At 45.6% G+C, this 22,215-nt stretch overlaps 1 protein-coding gene and 1 non-coding gene across 2 annotated transcripts; both read right to left on the bottom strand.

Annotated features, from left to right (window-relative positions):
- Positions 1-9,305: 9,305 nt before the first annotated feature.
- Positions 9,306-18,379, bottom strand: SSR4 (signal sequence receptor subunit 4). Its single transcript, XM_069645385.1, has 6 exons — positions 18,228-18,379; positions 15,222-15,340; positions 14,457-14,531; positions 11,887-11,976; positions 10,773-10,838; positions 9,306-9,505 (listed from the first exon to the last, which is right to left on the bottom strand). The coding sequence occupies exons 1-6, from the start codon at positions 18,289-18,291 to the stop codon at positions 9,401-9,403; spliced, it is 519 nt and encodes a 172-aa protein (XP_069501486.1). The 5' UTR covers positions 18,292-18,379; the 3' UTR covers positions 9,306-9,400.
- On the bottom strand, positions 13,936-14,067 carry LOC138568141 (small nucleolar RNA SNORA42/SNORA80 family). The gene has a single exon (XR_011302513.1). It is a non-coding gene; the product is annotated as a small nucleolar RNA SNORA42/SNORA80 family (small nucleolar RNA).
- Positions 18,380-22,215: the final 3,836 nt, after the last annotated feature.

Genomic DNA, 22,215 nt, shown 5'->3' with positions numbered 1-22,215 from the left:
ATGCCATTTGAAACTGTCTGCAGTTGATGCATTTTTTATAGAATCCAAGTAATTGTGGTACCACATGGAGAATGTATATTTACCATTTTAGAATGACCGAAGCACAAAGTGTATTATTGTGTATACAATTGAAACCTTATTTATATAAAAAAAACTTTTCACAGTGTGTGGACATTCCTTTTTGAACACTACTTAAGAACTAGCCTGCATCACCTCCTGAGAGCTTAAGCCTCGATTGCTCGTCCATTGCTACTGTAATAGAAATCTTGGCTGGGGTGCTCTGTGCTTCTATTCTGCCATATAAAAGGCCAGCCATGCACAGTGAACAATCTATTTTCCAGCTACTGCAAACAAAGTTGGTTTACAGTAAATGCCAAGTAAAAGTTTTACACATCCTCCTACTCTCCAGCAAGGTTGAGTACCATGCAAGTGATACTCGCCCTTAAAAAATCTACCTGCCAGTGCAAATGGGCTAATAGATTTTGCGAGTCTGAACATAGATATAGGTTTCATGACACATTACAGCCAACTTTGAGCCTGTGAGTATCAAAGCAACCACATTGACCTTGCCAGAAAACAGCCTGCCCTTACCACCTCCCATGTAAAGTTGTTGGTTACAATGTTTCATAACCCCGAAGGGGAGAGTACAAGTGCACCAAAAATGGCAACGTTTGATGTCTAGGTTGGTACCAGTCATCGGTCAAGAGGTACGCTCAGATACTATTGTGTATCCCACCATTTGTAATTACTTTCGTATTTTCCACTTTTTATGCAAGCCAGTAAGACAGTGTTAAGCATCAGGCCCACTAGGATAAAACTGGACATTTGCACTGTGTAAGATTTTGTAATGTTTTTTTATTGGTTACAGGAAATGCTGACCAGTAGGTGGGAGTTTCAACTCCTGTTTGTGTGTGGTGTTACAAGTCCTGTTTGGGAATTGCAATTACTGCAGGTACTTGTCTGGGTGTGGATGCCGTAAAGATTCAGACAAACTTATTTGGAAAAACTGGAGGCTGATTGAAGAAATGCAATGTGAGGCCTACTGTGCATGTGAACAACGAGACTGTCTTAACTTGCATTATTCCCACAATACCAGCAATGTTTTTTTATACTGGTTCCCACGTATTGGCCTCGCTGTGCTTCATTGTTTGGACACACTGCGTGCAAATCATTGGGTAAATATGTGGCCATACTTCAAATGCAATTTCCCAGCCCTGGAGCTGAGAACTGTTTTCCAGTCAGTGTTGTGTCTGCTTCTTATCCCCACTTTTATTGCCTTGCCATTAGAGTGGGCATTATAGGTCTCAATTCCTTTTCTGGCAGCCAAACGTGGCAGATTATATTTTCTTTGTAAACATATGTCCACTCTGCCAGCTCTATTTTTCACTATTGTTCATTTTATGATGTCACCAACATCTGATGAAGAAGTCTATGGGACTTTGACTGCTAATGCATCTACCATCTCAGCATAATAGTTTCATTAGCTCAATATAAGGTGTCAAACCTTGGAATGTGTAAAATCTCAGAAGTAGTAGATCCTACACTGAATACAGCAATATCTGGAATTAAACCTGATGCAGCCCTCCACCCAAAGAGCTTCATTTCTGTCACTGCAGCACACGCTGGATTAATATTGCTGCAGCATTAGAAGCAAGTGAAGTCCTTACACAGGGGTGAATTTAAAATAAGGTTGTTTGAACACAAAGACACTGAAAAGGAGTGTCTAAGATCCAACATGGAATAGAGAATCACGATTCCAAGCAGATCATGATGCAGTTTCATTGAAAGGGATTCACAGGAATATTAGCATGTCCACACTTAGACTTTGAACATTAGCCTGCGTCACATCTGGACAGAATTGTGAATATTCGCATGTCCATAGTTAGATAGAATTGCGAACAGTAGCCTGCGTCACATCTAGATAGGATTTTGACTGAAGGATAGCATGCCCGCGCCTAGACGAAACGTGAATGTTAGCATGTGCCACACTCAGAAGGGTGAACACCAGCCGGCACCGCATCCAGATAAGGCTGTGAATGTTAGCATTCCCACACCTAGAACTCTGAACATTGGCCTGCGCCACACCTAGATAGGATTGTGAAGGGCCGCACTTAGACAATACTGTGAATGTTAGCATGCAAAAGGTCAGGTAACCCACTAACCAATATAACCTCAAACTCTGCATACATCTCACTCAAAAACTCACACAACCATCTCTCACACCACAAGCCGCACGCACTTCACAACACTGCAACACCACAAACCGGAGCAACAGCACACGCTGACTGACACCGATCCAATACCCGCACCAAAGCTCGGCACCGGTGTATACCGAGTTGAAGCTGCCAACAGAACACCACTCCTCTCCTCTCACTATCCTACCCCTTCACCTCACTAACCCATCCCCCCTTATCGTTTGCAGATCCGCCAGAGCGCCTGGGGACCAATTCCGGTGGCGACGGTGCGCGGTACAAATACCTTTAACATTTAACATATAGAGGGCAGGAGGGGGTTGTCAGTGAGAACATAGAGGCATACTGCTGGAGCAAAGCCCTGCAGGCACTCTATTCTGGTGTCAGATCTGAAGATAGATGCACTTGCTATGCAGCAAGTCAGGAAGAGGCACACTCATCCACCATGTCAACCAGTTAGTTGACTTCACCCATCGTGGAGATTACCCTGAAGGGTCCAGTCCACTTATCTACCAAAACTCGAGGCTTGGTAGGCTCCATCACAAGGAACTCCTGTCCTGGAGTCCAATCCACTTGTGAAGCCTTAAGGTCGTGCCAGTACTTTTTAAATTCTTGGCTTGCCTTAAGATTCGCTGTCACCGGGCCCATCATATATGCCATCCTCTGTCTGAGGCCTAACAGTCCGCCACTTGCTTGGCAGGACCTGGAGGAGTGGCTTCCGAACCTCCTCTGATTAAGGCAAAGGGCACCCTCACAGGATGTCTAAAGAAGCTGAGGCTGAAACCAATTCCCTCAATGCATTTCTCTATAGGTAGGAGATCCCATTTCCTCCCTGGGGGCTCTTCAAAAGCACCCAGCATGCCAGAGTCTTATTGAACCTCTCAATTAGACCATTGGTATGGAGAAGTAGGAGGTGGGGATGGTAAAGGTGGAGAACTTATGGGTTACTCTGCATTCCTTCAACATCACTTGCATGTAACTAGACATGAAGTTGGAACCTGTCACAGAACAGCCCTTTAGGGTATCCAACTCTGGTAAAAATGCCCAGGAGAGTCCTGGCAACCACCTTGGCAGTACTGGTCCAAAGGGGTATAGCCTCAGGCTACCTGGTGGCATGATGAACCAATGTAAACCTGATGTGGGAGGGTCGAAGGGACCAACAAGGTCAATGCCAACCCTCTCAAAATGGTGTCCAAACCACTGGCAAAGCCTGCAGTGGGGCAATGACACTGCCTCCAGTCATGCCAGACGCGTGGGACAGGTGGGACTCCCACTTCTACTCCCATCTGGGGCCATTAGCAATGTGCAGGGAGCCTTTGCTTAGTCCCAAGATGACCAGCTAAGGGCACCTCATGAGTCAACTGCAACACAAAGGTCCTGTAAACCATGGGTACTTCTTGAGGGCACCAGGTTCAGGCTTACTGGGCTCGACACAAAAGGAGTTCACCCTCCCAATACATTTGCAATCACCTAGGGACTTCACCTTGTGCCTGGGACTGTTTTTTAGACCCTCATGCGAGTGGACTCTGACCCTTACAGAAGTTTCCCCTAGAGAGCCACCCCCTCCCCCTTTCAGCCAGGAGTCATTAAAGGTCAGGGTGATCCTATGGGCTGAGCACCTCTCGCGCAGGGTGAACCTATGGGTTGAGCACCTCTCGCACAGGAGGGTCTTCTGGCCCTTCTCCCTCAGGAGCTCTTGAGTTACCGCTGGACCCACCCCATGGAGCCTGAATCCCAGTGGGTGCTGCAGAAACAGCAGGAAGAGACTGAGCCCACCTCACACAGGTGGGCTTCTTGCTCTTCCGACTCACCTTGGGTCTCCCGACTAGCAGTCAGGCCCTGTTTGACCCGAGACCTAGTGACTGCAGTAGCAGTCAGGGGTAGTCCATTCAAGATCAACCCCAACTCAACCAGATCATTCCCCAACAAAATGTTGGCAGGTGCATCTTCCTGAACCGCAATGGTGACTAGGGCTACAGGAGATAATTTGGGAGGCCCACCAGCTAACCTGGTAGTCCTCGGAGGAGCATCTACATAGTCATCTGGCATGAGCAGGGTCCTGTCCACAACCGTCATACTTTCCCCCAGTGTATCTCAAACCAGTAGAAGGTTGGCCATTCAGGAGGGCACTTGTGGGATAGTAGCCAGTACTTCTGCATACTGGTCCCAGGCCCCAAGTGACACTAGGGACATTTCTGCAGGAGCACCAAATGTGATTCCCATAGGAGGACAGAACAGTGGCCTCCCCCTCAGGCATGAAGGAATGGTAGGGCAGGCCGACAGCCTGGATTCAAGTGCCGTACCTTTACACTTGGGGTCACCCTTCTTGTGGTCCAGAGCCCAACAGTCACAACAAATGCCAGGAATGCAAGATATGGTACTGGAGCCACTGGGAGCCTGCTTTGAAGTAGCAGAACCGCTACTCTTACTCCGACCCCCATAAAACATATCCCCACTAAATGGTTGGTTCTTAGGACGGTTTAGGTTTATTCTACTGTGATTGCTTCTGGGACTACTTCTGAGAAGTCCTTCTCCTTCCCACTGGGTTCCTTAGGAGACACCCGGTTGGAGACCCACTCGTCAGCCAGCCTGGCCAGCTTAAAGGGATCCTACATGTTCTGGTCAGCAACATACTGACGCAGCTCTGGTGAACAGGCTTCAGAAAAGAATGCTAAAAAAAAAAACAAGGTGGGACATTGCAACAAAAGTTTACCTTTTACCCATCAATCCAGCCCATCATGATGTGCAGCACTCACCCAGTCAACCCAAGACACATTCTCTTTCCTTATATTCCCTGAACCCTTCACAGTATTGGGTAGGTGTCTTTGCAAACTTGGCAAGCAAAGCAGAAATCATGCACTCATCCTGACCCCTTTCTTCCACACTCAGTTTCAGAATACAGTCAGAACCCATCCGAGGCACTCTACTTAAACAGTTAGCCCAATCCCAGTTATCAACATCATGGATTCCACAAGCCATTTCAAACACTTCAATGCATTGGAGGATATCAGAACCCTCCACATACACACCAACCCAATCTTTCATAATCACTTGCTGTGCCAACTCCTTCAGTTCAGCAGTTTTCAACTTTTTATATTCAAAGATAATTAAAGTTCCAAGGCATTCCCCAAAGAAACAATTGGGTTTCAGAATAGAGGCAGCAGGAGATCTGGCACTCCCAGAAACTGTTTCAATAACCCCAGGGGCAGGATCCTCTGCGGTTTCATCCCCCCCGCCCCCTTCCTCAAAAGCATCACAATCAGTCTGGTAGTCCACCAGGTCAGCTATCAGCTCAGCCCTAGACTATCCTCAAAGTCTAACTCCCTGGCATCACAAGCACTGGAGAGCCTCTAAACTCATCCTAGTCAGTTTACCATTTGCAATAGATTCAATGGCTTGTCGTGCTAGTACACAACCAAACCTCAAATTACCAAAGGGTGGATATTTTGTAGGTGGCAAGGTTACACACCTATGCCTAAAACCATAAGCATCCCACTGCTGCCACCAGTGTAAAGATCCAGGGGGTGGGGGGTGTATCTGTACTCCTGCCCTCTATACGGCAGAGTAGAAGCACAGCACACCCCAGGCAAAGTTCTCTAGTGCAGCGAAGGACGAGTAACCAAGGCTTAAGCTCTCAGGAGGTGATGCAAACTGGTACTTAAGTACATTGTAGTGCCCAAGCCCTCCCCCCCAAAGGAATGTACACATACTATGTTATGTGCCAATATATACATACATAAAGTTCAAGATATAACAATTTGCACTTGGCAAATGGCCATGTGGTACCACTATTGACTCCTTTAAAATCACCAACTGCTGAAGTTTCTTGTGGCATACAAATCAAACAGTAATGTGTATCAACATAGGCCATAGGAAGGAAGACAAGTTGTGTTATGCAGAATGATCTCTACCAAGGTACAATTCTGAGTGAGGATCTCCTAAACCCCTCTCCCCGAACCTGGGCAACCTGTAATAAAGTGCATTAACAAGCTCAGTCCATATATGCTTAAATAGTCTCGTTTCCTGGTCAAAAATGTTCCACTACCCCAAAGCACTCAAGTTCACAGATTTAATCGACAGCTCGTTGACGGATTCGTAGTTAGCGGGCTCCCAGCAGGAGCCACTGTCACCGAGATGCCATGAGGAAAATGAACACCATCGTCAGGAGAGCAGCTTCGAATTTCGCAGTGCTTGTCGACAATCGTGTGTAGACGCGACGCGCACCCCAATGACAAGACTTGGTGCTGCAAAGAACTAAAGACGAGCGTAGGCTGCGCATCGGCAGTCAGGACTCCATCACGGCTGGATCTTACAAGTTGGCATCTTTGTGGACTTCAGGTGGTGGAAACCCACCAGCAGATTCGACAGCGTCCTAGACTTTCTCTGGCGGTAAAAAGCAGTAGATTGATGGCAAGGGAGTCTGTGTTTAAATGTTCTTAGGCAGTGGCTCGTTGCAGCTCTGGTCGACGAGGTTACAGCGATCCTCTAAACCCCAGTCGATGGCCTCAAAGTCCTGGTGCTTATTCTCAGCGGACCCAGTCGACAGCAGTTTGAAACAGACTTACAGGGTGGCTTGAAGATCAGCTTCTGCACGATGTTCGTCATAGCTCGGGAAGAGGCCTCCTAAACAGGTCCTCTTGGATCAATCCTTGACGGACAGCAGCTTTCAGCAAGCAGCAGCAAACCAGCTGGGCTTCAAGGACAAGCAGCTTTAAGTCAAATTCTGAACAATTTGAGAGGTCCCCAGATATGTCCCTCATGCACACTGCTGAGCCAAGTTCAGTCAGAAGGGCATTCATGCAGGCATGAGTGGAAGTGAATGGCCTGAATGCACTGAGCCTGATTAGCTGCTCACAGTGCATTCAGGCCGTTCACTTCAACCCAGACACCCATAACAAGGAATGGATTGGGGCAAGCACCCAGCCTTTCAGCACACCACACTGCATTCATTTCAGTATGCGTGTCCCACACACAGATACCCTAAACCCAACATGGAATGCACATTGGTCACTCCATTCACCAGGTCCCACCTTAAGGGTGTACCCACAACATAAGTCACTGGGATGTCTCCAGCTAGTCTGGCCTGTACTTCCCCTACAATACCATATATGGTTCTTCCACCCAACAGCCAGTCAGGGATTCCCAGGACTTATTTATATAATGCCTATACACAATGTGTTTCAAATCGCTTCAATGCAAGGGAGGGAACAAGGGAAACTACAACATTCTTACAGGCCATGAACAGCAAGGATGTGAAATGAACCATCGTACTCGGACTGACGACATTTCAGATACTAGTGGGGAAGGGGTGGGGGGGGGGGGACAGTAAGGGGACAAGGGAGCGACAGACGAGGTTGCTATCATACTAGGTCCAGGGACAATTCTGATAAAGTGCAAAGAAGAACACTTGTAAGTGCATTGGGAAAACAAGGTGAGCATCTGTCAAATTCAGCATGGAGCTGCCACCAGCCAATACTCTGCGGGCCACTCACAGGTGCCCAAAAACATACTAGGGGTACAGGGTTGTAGCCCCACCCATGGGTACCCCAAGGGTCAATGTTCACGACAAGCAAAAAGAGGAAGACCTGGCAGACCCACATGGACTCCTGTGCAGAAACCACAAAGCACATAAGAGTACAGGACAAGGACATGGCGGCCCCTGTCCCTCCAATGCATTTCCAGCCTAACACTGTTGCCTCATAGCCTTTACAAAACAAGGCACTCCATGGGTGATCAAGCCAATATACCAGGAAATGGATTTTGAATTTGTGAAAGATCTGATTGACTGTTGGCCATGCATACTCATGAAATGGATCCAGATTCTGTTCCCAGGACACATACAATAATAATTTTGCCACAAAACATTGCAAACAAGCCTTGCCCTCCAATATCGGAACTTGTTGAAAGGTTGACTTCCAGATGTAAATAATTTGTAGCAGTCTTCAAAACCTGCTCACAATAACGTTTTACATATGTTCCCCAATGTTTGGACATTGTTTCTAATGCTAGATCATGCATTGCAAAGCATTTACTTACGCAGATATAAAATCGGATTTATGATGAGTTAATGCATATCTCATGTCTAGAAACATGTCTGGGCTTCGTATTGATACTATGGTTCAGAAGAGAATTGCCCTAGCACTTCAGTGTGGCACTGCCCATTTGGGTGGGAGAAATACTGATATGGAAATGGATATTTACCATCTGTGAAAGGTACACCGACAGATTTGGTGTCTACACACTGCTAGACCCAAACACATGCAATCCATTGCACTTGCGCTGATGGCCTGTTAGGTAAGAATTTTAGTAATTATAAATCTTCCTGCCGTGTGTCAGCCACAGAGCTTACTTGTGGATTTTCCCCACGCAGAATTTTTATTCGTGGAATTTGTTGGGCTCTCCATGGTGTCTTCAAATGTATCCTCTTTTGCAACTTTTTGCTACTAATTGCCTGTTGCTAGGTTCCCCTAGGGACTCCACTTAACTTTCTAAGGCCAACCTTGAGAAAACTACAGTTCTCAAGGATAGAAAGGATCTTCTGATCCCTTTTACGTTTTATTAAGCGAGACCAGCACCCCCCAACCTTGGAGTGCTGGGCGATTCTCAATGCAAGTGTGCATGCATGTTCTTCTTCACAGTGGGTTTTCTGTGACTAGTCCCCTTCCCCCGCATGCGCGTTATGAATCTCCTTGTCCAGCTTCTAGGCACCACTTACTAAACCATATCCAGATGGTGTTTAAATTGAATAGTGATTTTGACAATTGTATTAGCGTGCAAATCGGTATCAATTTAAACGCAAAGTAACCCATTCACATTAAAGACGCTGGATACATAAAATTGCATCACTGATTCCCCCCGTCACAAAAATCCCTCAGTGGAACCTTTCTAACCACACCAACAATAAAGATATTTTTTTAAACACCTTCGTATAGTTCATATATTAAAACTCTACAATATACAAAATGCTTGCCCTTAAGTAGCAACACCTAACCTACCAACTAGATTCCCCTCCATTGTTCAGCAAGAGGCTCTGGTTTTTACTCAATGCAAAGTAAAGAGTTTCAATTGCAAGATAGGCATGGAGAGAGGGAGAAAAATAAGTACACCGGCCAAGAATTTACAAAATTGTATTTAATAAAATATTTTACATCAAGCAGCAATTACTTTGGGGACACCTGATCTTGAAATTTCCATGAATGCATCAACCACTAGGCCTGGATGTTGCTTTTGGCACAATAGGCGGTGTAGTAGACGAGAAGGCCGATGAGTGCAGCGATTACCTCAGTGGCCACCCAAGGCCCATTCCAAGCACCCTGGAGAAAGGGACGACAGAAACAGACATGTCATCGGATCCCAATTTTAGTTTAAACTAACAAAGAAAAAACGAAGCGGTAACAGTGTGTTACAGCATACTCGAAACTTTCAACCAATCTCCCAAAAATGAAATGGGTTTAGGACAATGTCAAAGAGGCTAGAGAAGAAATATTACTCTACAATTCTTTCTTTAGGGTGGTTTGGGAATGTAGCGCCCGTTAGGCAGCTTCTCAAAACTAGTCTCGGACCTTAATTTATTGTTCTGGTATAGCGCCCAAAACCCCAACTTATCAAGGCGCTTCAGCTTAATGGTTACGGTGCAAAAAGTACAGTAGTGCTTCAAGGTTACATTTTGGGCATAATATAAGGCAAATATATGGCGGCAACCACACATATGCAGGGTCATAGTTGAGCAAATACATGATGGCAGCAACTACATATAGATGTCCTATCGGCAGCTACTACTAATGCAGGGATAATCTGACAGTAGCAGTATGCCAGCCCTCTGTTACAGGATGGCGTATACATACAGATGCATAGTTCAAATCAACAGCCAGTAGTATGGGACAGAGTTATGATGCAAGGAAGCAACTTTGTACATATGGGTTCAAGTCATTGGGGGCACAGACTTGCAAACGACTGGAAGGGGTGGGGGCTCATGCACAATCATGGGGCGAGTATAGGGGCAAACGAACACGCAGGCAATCCGGGGGGTGGGAGGGGCCTTGCACTGGTTTCAGATCACAGAAAAGGAATCTTTCCAAGTGGTAGACTTCAGGTGTCGGTTGACTTACTGTGCAGGTCTGCTGAAAATGCATGCACAGAATGCTCAACTTCAAATTCTAGCAATCTCAAAAAGTATACCATCTAAAAGGTGGCTGCAGCATATCGGGAGCCAAGTCTCACTGCAGTAGTGAGATGATGCAGAAGGATGGTTAACATGACGGCATGGTGAAGCGATATTGGTCACAATAAAATGGCACAGCATAGTAACCAGTTTCATGGGATTGTGCAGCCCATCTCAGTGGCAGGCTTGGAAGAGCAGGCCCGACAATGGTTGTGAGCAGTGCATTAATCTAGCATTGGAAACAATACAAGAGGCTCATAGAAGGAGCCAACCCGTAAGTCTATCCTGCATCTTAAACCAATTTCATATTTCATGCAGATACAACTTTCCAGACCAGACGCAAGTGACACTTTCACCAAGGGCGCCGCCCCAAGAATACTGTAGGTCAGTACAAACATACAAAAAAAACTTTAACTCACCCTGTGGTCAACATTAACTGAGAAAAGGGGCTTGATGGAAGACAGGTCCTCGTGGTTTCGCTGGGCCTAGGAGAAAGTTAACAGCACACCATAAAATATACCTGTGCACCAGACAATCCACCCAAGGGACAACAACACCCAACAGTGATCACAATTGAAATGGAAACGAAAAATTACAGCAATGCTACTGCAGCAAATAAGTTGCTCAAATTCTACCATTCTGCAAAGAAGCTGGCTAACATTGGAGATTACCGAGGAAGAGCACCATCAACCCTGCCAAGTCACTTACATTGCGCCTACGTATTTAGCACAAACTATCATGAAACGTGATGCTATAGAAGTCAGACTGTGGCCGAATATATATATGACTGGAGCCCGGAAATTGTTGAGCACATTCACAAATTGCAATTGACGACATACCTTTCGCACTAAAGCGATTGGCCGTGGGGAGAAAAGTGTGGCAAACTTTTTTTTATTATAAATCACACTGGGCTAGTAACCTCGGCCCAAATGTGCAGCAAGTTAATATGGCTCACATTGTTACATTACATTCGGCCAAGAACATTCTATGTTCCCAGGCAGGCGGAAAAAAAATTATAGAGCACAGCCATGAATAAACGGAACGTTTCCAGTGTCTCAGGTTAAAAAACAAACTGATCAGCTATAATCTTTGCATTGCACATTTAGCTTTGAAGCACATCCAAAAGGCGGGGGTATTTTAGTATGCACAGCTAGTACCCATCGAGTTGCCCTGGAAATACCCAGGAGCAGGGAGATGGTGCAGGGCCCTGTACCCACCATTATCTAGAGCAAAATAAGCCACTTACTCGCAGGTGCCACGTTACACATTCAATTAAGCCCTCAAAAAAGGTAAACCAGAAAAGACTGGTCTCTGTGCTGCCCACATCAGTGACTGGCCTGTGGTGAGAGCAGGCCAGACAATGGTTTGGGACAGTTGTTCAATCTCGCATGGAGTACATGATGAAAGGCTCATGGGGGGAAGCCTACCATAATCTGCCATGCTTTCATCTAGCTTAATGTCAACTGCTGGATCAGTGAAGAACCTGGCAACAACTACCTACAAATGAGTTCAAAGCTCTTTATCCATGCCTACCTTTCGAAGGAGACTGTAGGACTCCTCGTCAAAGAATTTCACCTCGTATGTGCCGGAACGAGCGTTTTTATGCTCCATACTCCACGAGACCTAGATGTAGTTCAGAAAAAAAAAACCTTTTAAAACTGCACATTTTACCAGGTGAGAAACAAAATAAAAGCCACAACGTGCTCGCAACTGAGGCAAAAAATGCGCTACTAGCAAGCTACGTGCCCCTGCAATTCTATACATATAAACCACACAACGTCTTACTCGCCGAGAGTCGAATATCATTGGTTAGCGACAATGTTGCGCTATTATATATACACATACAGAGACCTTACCAGTCTACGGGTCCCATGCAAGAAAACTACAACAAAAATGTGTGATCAAATGTCGCTAGAGCTTCCAGGGAAAGCAAAAAACCCTGCAACAGCCGACACTGTACTGAATAACTCACCGTCTGGCAAGAGCACGAATCACAACTCACCAAGCAATTAACCATATGCCGCCAAAACCGTAAATTATCAAAATATCTAAACCAAACAAGACCAGATACCTTAAGGGCGTGCAACTTGTTGACACAAGCATGTATTGCTTAACAGATCGGAGCCTTCTTACCACAGTTCCTTCGCCAGACCGTCACAGTGCACCCCTTCCGAGCTCCTCTCGCAGGTGGCCGCCATATCTGTAGTGCCCATGCCCACACCCGTCCCTTCAGGGCCTCACAGCTTCCGCGTTTTATGTTTTATTTCCAAGCCCTTGCATGCAACACCCACCCCAGAAGGTTTATGAAGGTTACCGGTTTGGCGTGGAGGTGCGGGTAATCGTACATCAGTTCACACTTAGTGGTTCACAGGGGACACCCATCTCCTACAGTCCCCCGATTTTTCATTTTGGGCTCCCACCCAGAGACATTTAGACCTGCTCCCATCACTTTGCCAGAGATAACAGCTGCAATATCAGGACCATAACTGGAATGCATGACCGCGACTGCGTTGCAAAGAACTTGCACAGAAATGAAAAAAAAAGGTAGCACCACTCCCGTATCTGATAATTAAAAGTGATGGCAGAAAGTGTTTTGGAATGATATCACAACTAGCATGACTGGGGCTACCCCCCAGAACAGCCACGCCATTTCTGAAAAGGAAGAGACCATATGCAAATCACGTTTTGTCAAACCAAAAAGGGCTAGCCAAGCACAGAACTCCAAGCCACATCCAAGCACGAGGCAACAAGGAACACCAGACACGTCAGCACATGCTGCAACTAAAGTTTCTTATGGCTGGAATTTTCTGGTGCTACCCCATCAGTGCGCCACCTTAGAGACTGGACAAGTAGATGGCAACCCACATTTTCAAAATCAAGACACGGCCACGGTATGAGGACTACAAATCGAGTGCCATCAAATCAAAAAGGATCTTAACCTACAACCAAGTTTGTATGGCTCCACCTTTCAAAAGCATCCCTCAAACAAAACAAAATCATTGTAGCCTATCAGCATGTTGAATCTTCACAGAAAAAATACCGTTTAACAACCTGGTCCACGATTAAACACTACACCTATCCTCCAGAAATTAATACACAACCTGCGCCACTTAAGTTGGTTCAAGAATCTTAAATATCAATATATTTCAGGCAAAAAAATCCCAAAACAGCCAAACCAAAATAAACTCCAGTGAACATCCACATCTTGGCGCGAAGGAAGTGCCCTTGCACATCAAGAGGGGTAGGGGGCCACATGATTGAGACTTACCAAGATAGAAATTCCCTCCCTTAACCAACCATTTGCAAGTACTTGTTTATGCTTGTGTGCCCAAAGTTGGAAGAAAAAAAAACCAGCGACATCCAAAAGGAGGGAGGACGACACTTCTAGTGCAATCCATTGGGCTAGCTACAACATGCTCACCACTACAATCACATTCTAGTATTACATCATTCACAAGTCCAGTATTGAAAAATGCACAGATCCCAGCAATGAAGGAGGAGAAGGATGCGACATCCCAACAATCCCCGGCGCAACACTGCAATCAAGGTTTCAAGTGAGGCCCAATTTGGAATTTAAGAACAGACTGTGCTGCTCACCTCAGTGGCAGGCCTGGTAAGAGCAGACCCGACAATGGTTGGGAGCAGTGATTTACTCTAGCATGGGGTACACTATGATGGGCTCACTGGTAAGAGCACACCATAAATCTGCCATGCTACCTTATAACAGTAGTCTCCCACAGGCCCTTCAGCTAATCATGCTCCAGGCAAAATAAAACCCATCACACATGTCTCATGCATCCCACCAAATCCCAACCAGTGCCATGATTTTTAGCACCATCCCAGCACAAAGTCAGAAACACGCTTTCTCCATCTGGACAAGATAACATGTGGCTTCTACAAAGCCGAGGAGAAACACCCGAAAAGTGCATTAACAAAGACAGGGAATTGGTTGCTGCCAATATTCAGTTTAGCATAATCATGTATTCATAGAATTACCTAAACCAAGACAGACTCAATCTTCAATGAAAATAAAGCTTCGTTTGCACAGGAAACAAAGCTGAAAAGCATAAATTTGATACAAGCTCAGCATCACCAGTTCCTACCTGATATCGCCCCACGTCCTGCCCCCTTGTAACCGGAAACTGCTTGCCAGCAACATCAGCATAGAGGGCAACATTCTGCAGAGAAAAAAAATGTGTTAACTGTCAAGACTTTCTGGTTACAGGAAAGTTACGACACAAAGATGTGCCACCCACTTCAGGGCGTGGTCCGAGGAAGAGCAGAACCCGCCATGGTTAGGGGTGGTGCGTTACTCTTGCATGATGTACACTATGAGCAGGCTCATGGGCATGAGTCAGCCATAAATCTGCCATGCGTAGACATCTCAACCACCCTCCAAAACATTTGTTACTGTCAAGAAAGTGATGCCATGTTGAAGAACTGCAGAAGGGTCAACACCCTCCCCCCCTTCTCCACTTTATAAGCTTGCACCCTCCGGTTTAAACCAATAATCTGTAACAGGGCTTAAATACTCAGTAAAAAAAAAGGTTCCCGTGAGAAGAAAACCCCTCAAAACTGGCACCGACATTCTGGGGCTACAGAACCAGTAAAATGAGCACGAGATAAAAGCTCCACAAACTAAAGAATAAAAGTCTGCCAGTAAAGAACATTACCAACTGTATCAAAAAAGAGGCAAGGTGCATTAGTTATTAATGCCCCCATTAGGTCCTCACTAAACCAATGAACGGATGATACAAGTTATGAGTTACTCGATTCCCAGCTTCCCCCTAGAGAGAACCAGAAATGTTTTAGGATAACCGCAGCATTGTGCCAATGTTCGCCCCATGCCCACATTGACACCAGCTTACCTGTGCCCCGTTATTGCAGGTCAGCAAGATTTCCACTATGAAGACACTCTCAGAAGAAATGACAGCATCATTTGTAGTGTAGTATGAAGGGACGATCACTGGCTCGGTGCAGCTTTCAGCTGCAACAGGAAAGAGACAAGCCATAAGATGAGGGTCATGTCCCTAGGGGAACTAGAGCCAAAATTGATAGCTATCCGCCCCACCCAACGCCCAAATGTGCCTGTTTTTACAAATAGGTCTAGAGTGCTCATCAATACATCAAAGAGTAAGGGGAAACAAAAAATATCTAAGTAAAATTATATCAGAGGCAATACATAGCCCCAGTAGACAAAACTACACCCTGATGAAAACAGAAGCCCAGTAAAACAGCATAGACTTTATTTTATGTGTAAAAAAGTGCAGACCTAGCACGAGTGTGGGTAGCCGGCACTTATTGCTACCAACATTAACATAAGAGCAGTACTGCGAAGTCTGTGCATCCTGGAATTAGCCCGTGGTCAGCTGTTGAAAAAGCCATGTTCTGAGAAATTTGCGAAAATTGAGAATTGGGTTGGGGATTCCTAGCAGACACCATTATCGAGTTGGAGGGTGGGTGCATGACGAGAAGGATTAGTTTGAAGGTCCTCTGCATACGAGTTGTGATTAAGCCAGTTGGTTGATTTGCTTCATGAGAAGTGCGTGCCACCAGATATGTGGAACGGAGGCGCCAGGTACGCAGTGTGCTGCTTGTACACACCAACCTAGAACACCAGTAGCTTTGTAACGGCAGCCAACTAATCTGCAGCTCCATTTCCAACATTATATCAGTCTCCGTAGTTAAGATGTTGGTGCAAGTTTGACAGCACAGAACCAACCACCAAGTTCGCAATTTGAAATGCTACAAAACCTTGATTCTCTCACCACACGAAGCAGAGCGAGTGACGCCACATCTAGTTGCTAGCATTTCTAAAACTACCATTCTGCCACCACAAAAAACATGTAACCATTATTTGGTTCATTTTATTTGGGGGATTACAAGTGAACGAGACACAAGTGAACAAGACATCCGATTATATACATCTGGAGAACAATTCTATAGTAGAGGCTTTCAGCTGGTTGGTAACTAAAATCGTGTCATCGGCTCAAATGGCTATGACACACAAAGTCCCGCATAAAACATTAAGGGCCCGTGGTGATGTTTTACTTGCTTCCAGGGAGAGATATCCATAAAAGGAGGATCCAACAGAAACTGATAAATCTTAAGTTTCTTCCATGTGTTTATTGTAGCCCAAGACAAAAGCCCTAGCTCATACCCAGAACATAACATTGTAGGAGTCGCCACAACAGGGCTTTTAATTCTGAACAAGACCCAGTTTCTCAAATCTACAAAGTGGGAACAACTTTCAACGCGAATCTTCATGGATAAAACAGAAAACGCGTATAATGTTCATGGAGAAAACAAATAGATCAATGCTCACTGTGTAGCTTTGAAGTCTCAAAAGAGACTTCTAGTCCAATTGGAGTTGAATCTAGATCATCATGTCGTCTGCATATGCGTCTAACAAATGTTTCATAGGAAGTGAAAACTACCTGCATTCGTCTAAAATCATTTAGGCCCGCGAAAAATAAATAGACAACCCTGTCAAAGGCCTCTTTCAGTGGAGATTACTGATGAAAGTGATCCCAATGGTCAATGGGGTCTGCACTTTTGCTTTTTGGTATCGAGTACATGTCCCGTAATCCTTGCGGCATACCCCACCTGAGCTAGCTACTTTTGGACCACAAGCTGTGGTGAGTGCTACACAGATTGAAAGGAGGATAGAACCGGATTGTATTACTAAGTTTATATAGGGCACACTTGGTACAGCCCAAGAGCAGGGTCTATACACACTTCCCCTCACCGCATTAATGTCAAAAAAGCATTAATGTCAGAAGTAATGCCTATACAAAACTTGATGATACTCCACTTACAGAGGATAATGGCCACTCTGCATTTGCTAATTACATTAACATGGGTAGGCCAGGCCTCGTGGCATTCATGGGGGAAATGGCTACGAGTATACCATCAACATCCTATACCAGTTGTACAGAACACACGTGGGGGAGTAGTGGCATACACAACGTGCAAGAGCACAGTAGCAGAGCTGGAATGCACAGCGAGGCAATGCCAGCAAGTAAGCGGCGAGAATCAATCCCCGCTAGGTAAAAGTACATAATTGGCATAACAATTACTCTAATGCCGCACAAACACTAACTTGCTGTAAAAACGTAGTCAAATTGTAAAGTTGTCAAAAATATTGTAAACTTTCATCCCCAACAGCAAACTGTGAGGATTCAGGTAAACATAATTAAAACCATTATAGGATGAGCTACACATCGCGCCGCACTACATACACTGTGCTGCAAGCCACGGAGTACTGGTTTACAAACAACTAAATACTCCATTAACACTCCTACTTCCAGAAAAATTTTGAAAGCTTTTAACAGACGTGTTTTTTGGTAAGACAGGTATACGAGTTTGTTAGCCATGATGAGCACGCCTGCTGTTCAACAGAAGATTTTTTTAACCAACGGTCCGTTCAAAATGGTTTATTTGTACCCAGTTCCGGGGAGCAGCCAACTGAGGGCCGTGAGGGGGTTTTGCCTTGGAATTGCCACATGTGCAAATATCTAAGGCTGCCCAAATCACGTTGCAACAGAACGAGAATAACTGCAGCCAAATAAGACCACCTCTGGGGGCACGGTGCTCCACAAATACACACGACACTCCGCTCTTTGCTCACTTAGGAGGGGGCTGCGAAGCCCTATAGAGCGGGGCGCACGGGGGTCTAGCAACTCGGGTGTGGACCGCTCTTTTATATAATAAATACGTGATTGATGCATTTGCTAGCTGATCGGAGGCTTTACTACCAACGGAGTCAATCACAGACGGAACCATAGGTTGAGAATGTCTAATATACGACTCCTAGCACTTCCAGGCACATCTAACCCAAAAATTATCCCGCCTTTATCCCTTCACATACCTACCCGTGCAGCCGGCCAAAAACAGTACCGCTGCCAGGGCCCCAAACAACCGCACCGCAGACGCCATGTCTCACCAACAGCAGCTTTTGCGCAAAAGAGAAAGCCAGCTCAGCACAGTTAGCGCAGAGCATGCTGGGGTGGGCGCCCATAGGTAGAAACGGCCATCACTTATAATCTCGACGTTTTCCATTGGCCACTCATTAACGTCATCCACAGCACAGTTTACTCCGATTGGGCCGTCATCGAAGCTTATTTTTCCAATAACACCACCGGGGCTGCATCCTATTGGTTACACGCTAGGAAGGCGGGCAGAGAAATGACACGCACACCCTGCCATCCCCCCACACAACTAAAACTTGTCAATCGGTAGGCACGGCCTTCGAATGCTTCTACTGGAGCTAAGTTTTTCAATTATTCCACTCAGAGGGAGAGTAGGAGTGCGTTCCAGGTCTGTGCAGAATGTAGGTATGTTAAAGCAAAAGGAATTGGCAGTTCTGGTAAGGCGTGAGGTAGATTTTCTGACTATTCTCAAAGTTAGATAAGGGGATGCAGCATTGTTGAGGCATTTAAATGTGAGGGAAGCTGTTTTAAGCAAGATTCTGTCATTGATAGACAGCCAATCATGTTGTCTCCTTAGCTCTGATACATAGCTCTCAACCATTTGTGTTGCAAAGGCGGGTGAACTCACCCGATTTTGTTTTTGGCGGGTGAGACGCCCATTGGAATGCATGGGCGTGCAGGAGGCTTGGCGGGTGAGTCAGCGCTTTACAAGGCGGGTGACACCCGCCAAAAGCGTGTGAGTTGAGAGCTATGCTGATATATGCTCTCTAATTGGAATATTTAGTGCAGTTCTGAGGGAATTATTCTGTAAGGTTTGAATTTTATTCAGTATGTACTTACTTGCACCAATGTAAAATTTCGAGAGTATAAGGGCGTTAGCTAGGATAATGCAGCTTGCTCTGGATAGGAATGGCCACTGCTTTAAGTGGGCCGGGGCCTGCGGGGGCCAGGCCCTGGTAGTCTCCAGAAAGTGGGGCTGATCCGTGGCCCCCCGGTCCCACACAACATTGGCAGGACGCATTATCCCGCCACGGCCGTAGCCACGACGGGAGATGTTTGTTTGTTTGTTTATTTAGTATGGCACGCAAAACCCAGAGGTAACAGGGCGCAACAGAGGGCAGGAAGATAAGGTTACATAAAAACTTGGTTACAAGATAGGCACATATTTACATATATACATACAGTTAATAACATTTCGGCAGGTCAGTTTTAAGGGATATACATATATACATTCAAGTTGGCTGTGGTCTGTTAGTATGGGGGTGCGCAGATCAGTCGTAGGGATCATTGGAACGTAACCAGGTGAGAATGTTTCGCCTGAGGCTGTGGTAGGATTGGTCTGCTCTGGTGTTGAGTGGGAGGGCGTTCCAGTGTTGGGCTGCCATGACAGGGAAACTACTGCCGCCCGTTTTCTTCGGTCTGAATTTGGGTACCTGAAGGCGGTAGGAGTTAATCGTTCTGGTGGGGCGGGTGGAGGTCTTTTTTACTATTCTGGCAGCGAGATAGGAGGGGGCAGCGTTATTTAAGCATTTGAAAGTAAGTGATGCTGTTTTGAGCAAGATGCGGTCGCAGATTTTGAGCCATTTGTGTTCTCTTCTTTTGTTAGAGATGTGTTCCTTAGAGGGTAGGTTGAGGGCTGTTCTGAGTGCATTTTTTTGCAGAGTTTGGAGTTTGTTGATTATGTATTTGTTGGCTCCTAGGTACATGGCGTTACAATAATCAAGTCTGGAGAGTATTGGGGCATTAGCGATGATGATGCAGCTAGCTTGGGAGAGGAATGCTCTGATTAGCTTGCACGTGTATGCGGTGGAGGAAGCTAGTGTGTTTACTTGTTTATTTAGTGACAAGGCTTAGTCTAGGTGTAAGCATAAGGTTTTCATTGTTTTGGCAGCTGCAATGGTGTTGCCATCGATGTTGAACGCTTTATAGCTGGGGCTGAGTTTTTTTAGATTGGCGTTGGAGCCAAGGAGCAGGATTTCGGTTTTCTCATCGTTCAGGCATAGGCCATGCATGGCCATCCATGCCTGAATGATGAGATATATTTTGTTTACCAAGGCCGTATCTGAGTCGAAGTTGCCCGAAAGGGGTGTAAGGATCTGGGTGTCGTCTGCATAATTAGTGTATGTGACACCAAGTTTGTCCAACTTGTCAAATAATGGCTTGGTAAAGATGTTGTAGAGGGTAGGGGAGATGCAGGACCCCTGTGGAACACCGCAGGTTATGCTGATGGGTCTGCTGAGGCTATTGAGGAGAAGACTCTCATAGTTTGATTGTCCAGGAATGATTGTATCCAGTCTATGGCCTCTCTCGAAAAGTGGGCTGCCGAGGCCAGGTGTTTGCATAGGACTGCGTGATCCACCAGGTCGAAGGCCGCCGACAGGTCGAGGAGGAGTAACATGGCAGTGTTTCCTTTGTCATTAATTTCGTTGATCTAGGTTTTAAGGTCAAGAAGAGCTGTCTCGGTACCATGCTGTGGTCTGAAGCCTGATTGGCGGGTGCCTAAGAGTTTGTGGGTTTCTAGGTATTGCTGGATTTGTAGGTATGCTACTCTGTCTATTATCTTTAACAGGAACGGTACCGTAGTGATGGGCCTGTAATTGTTGGGGATAGCGGGGTCTAGTGTTTGCTTCTTGAGGAGAGGCAGAACCCAAGATTCTTTGAGATTATTAGGTATGGTGTTGGAGAAGAAAGATGCGTTGATCAGTTTGGTTATAAAGGGGGCTAGGTCCCTGGCAGCATCCTTGATTATTTGGGGTGGGCAGTTGTCGCCTTTGCAGTTGGATGGTTTAAGTGAGGCTATAACCCTTTCAGTTTCTAGGATGGATATTTTGGTGAACCTGAAAGGATTCGGGTTTGATGGGTTGGTAGTTTTGGCATGGTGATTAGGTGATGATACGTTAGGGGTTATGGAATCTTTTTTCAGTTTCATTTTAGTTTGGAGAGTTTTGATTTTATTAGATAGAACGTTTTGTACGCTGGTGCACCATTGCTTGTCTTTAGTTATGTTGTCTGGTGGGGGTAGGGGGATTCAAGTTCCCTTAGTATAGCAAATAGTTCTCTGGTATTGGAATTGGAGTTTTCGATTCTTTGTTAAATATGTTTTTTTTAGTGAGAAGGATTTCTTTTTTGTAGTCATTGGCGAAGAGTTTAAGCTTTAGTTTGTTCTCTTCTGTGGGGGTATTGCCCCATTGGGATTCTAATTTCCTTTTGCGCATTCTTAGTTCTTTCAGGTGGGGGGTGAACCAAGTATTCAGGTGAGCTTGCTGTTTGCGTTTTTGCATTTTTAGAGGGGGAATGTTGTCTAGTCCATTTTTCATAGCCTGGTTATAGCTTTCTACAAGGAATTCTGGATTTAAATTGTCAGGGAGAGCATTGAGGGTTGGCAGTAGAAGTGGTAGGAGGTTGTCGGGAGTTATATATTTTTTTGCTCTGGTGGGCAGTGGTGGTGCCATGGTCTTTTCTTTACTGACTTCTTTATTAAGTGATAATGTGAAGTCGATGAGGTAGTGGTCTGTCCAGTGTTGAGGAGTAGTTTTGGTAATGGTGGTATCGCAGTTCAAGGTGGCGATCCAGTCCAAGGTCTTGCCTTCATTCTGGGTGGGGGTGAGTACGTTTTGAAGTATGCCGTGTTCGGCAAGCATGGTAGCTATGACTAGTGCTGATTTGTCGTCTGGGTCGTTCAGGCCAAGATTTAGGTCGCCAAGTAATAGTAATTGAGAGGTGTCTTTTGTATTGTTGGCTATGAGGCTGGATAGGTCTGCCGCGAATTAACCAATAGGGCCTGGAGGTCTATATATGAGGTGGATGGTTAATGTACGGCAGTTGGAGATGGGTAGTTTTGCAGTGAGGAGCTTGCAGGATTTGAGAGGTGATTGGTTGAATAATTTTAGCTCGAGTTTGGTTTTTACTATGATGGCCAGTCCTCCTCCTC

This window comes from Ambystoma mexicanum, chromosome 2p, assembly GCF_040938575.1.
Source record: "Ambystoma mexicanum isolate Mex_15411 chromosome 2p, UKY_AmexF1_1, whole genome shotgun sequence".
In the NCBI taxonomy this organism is placed as follows: domain Eukaryota; kingdom Metazoa; phylum Chordata; class Amphibia; order Caudata; family Ambystomatidae; genus Ambystoma; species Ambystoma mexicanum.
Note: the sequence above shows the minus strand (reverse complement) of the source record. Positions and strands in the feature narration are given on the sequence as shown.

Bases quoted from the DNA above. Each gene is read 5' to 3' on its own strand.
- SSR4 (XM_069645385.1), bottom strand. From the start codon at position 18,291: ATGGCGTCTGCGGTGCGGTTGTTTGGGGCCCTGGCAGCGGTACTGTTT. The intron at 14,532-15,221 runs GTAAGCTGGTGT...TTTTCTCTGCAG, and splicing joins CCTGCAATAACGGGGCACAG to AATGTTGCCCTCTATGCTGA. The intron at 10,839-11,886 runs GTAGGCATGGAT...ACTTTCTCCTAG, and splicing joins CCTACAGTCTCCTTCGAAAG to GCCCAGCGAAACCACGAGGA.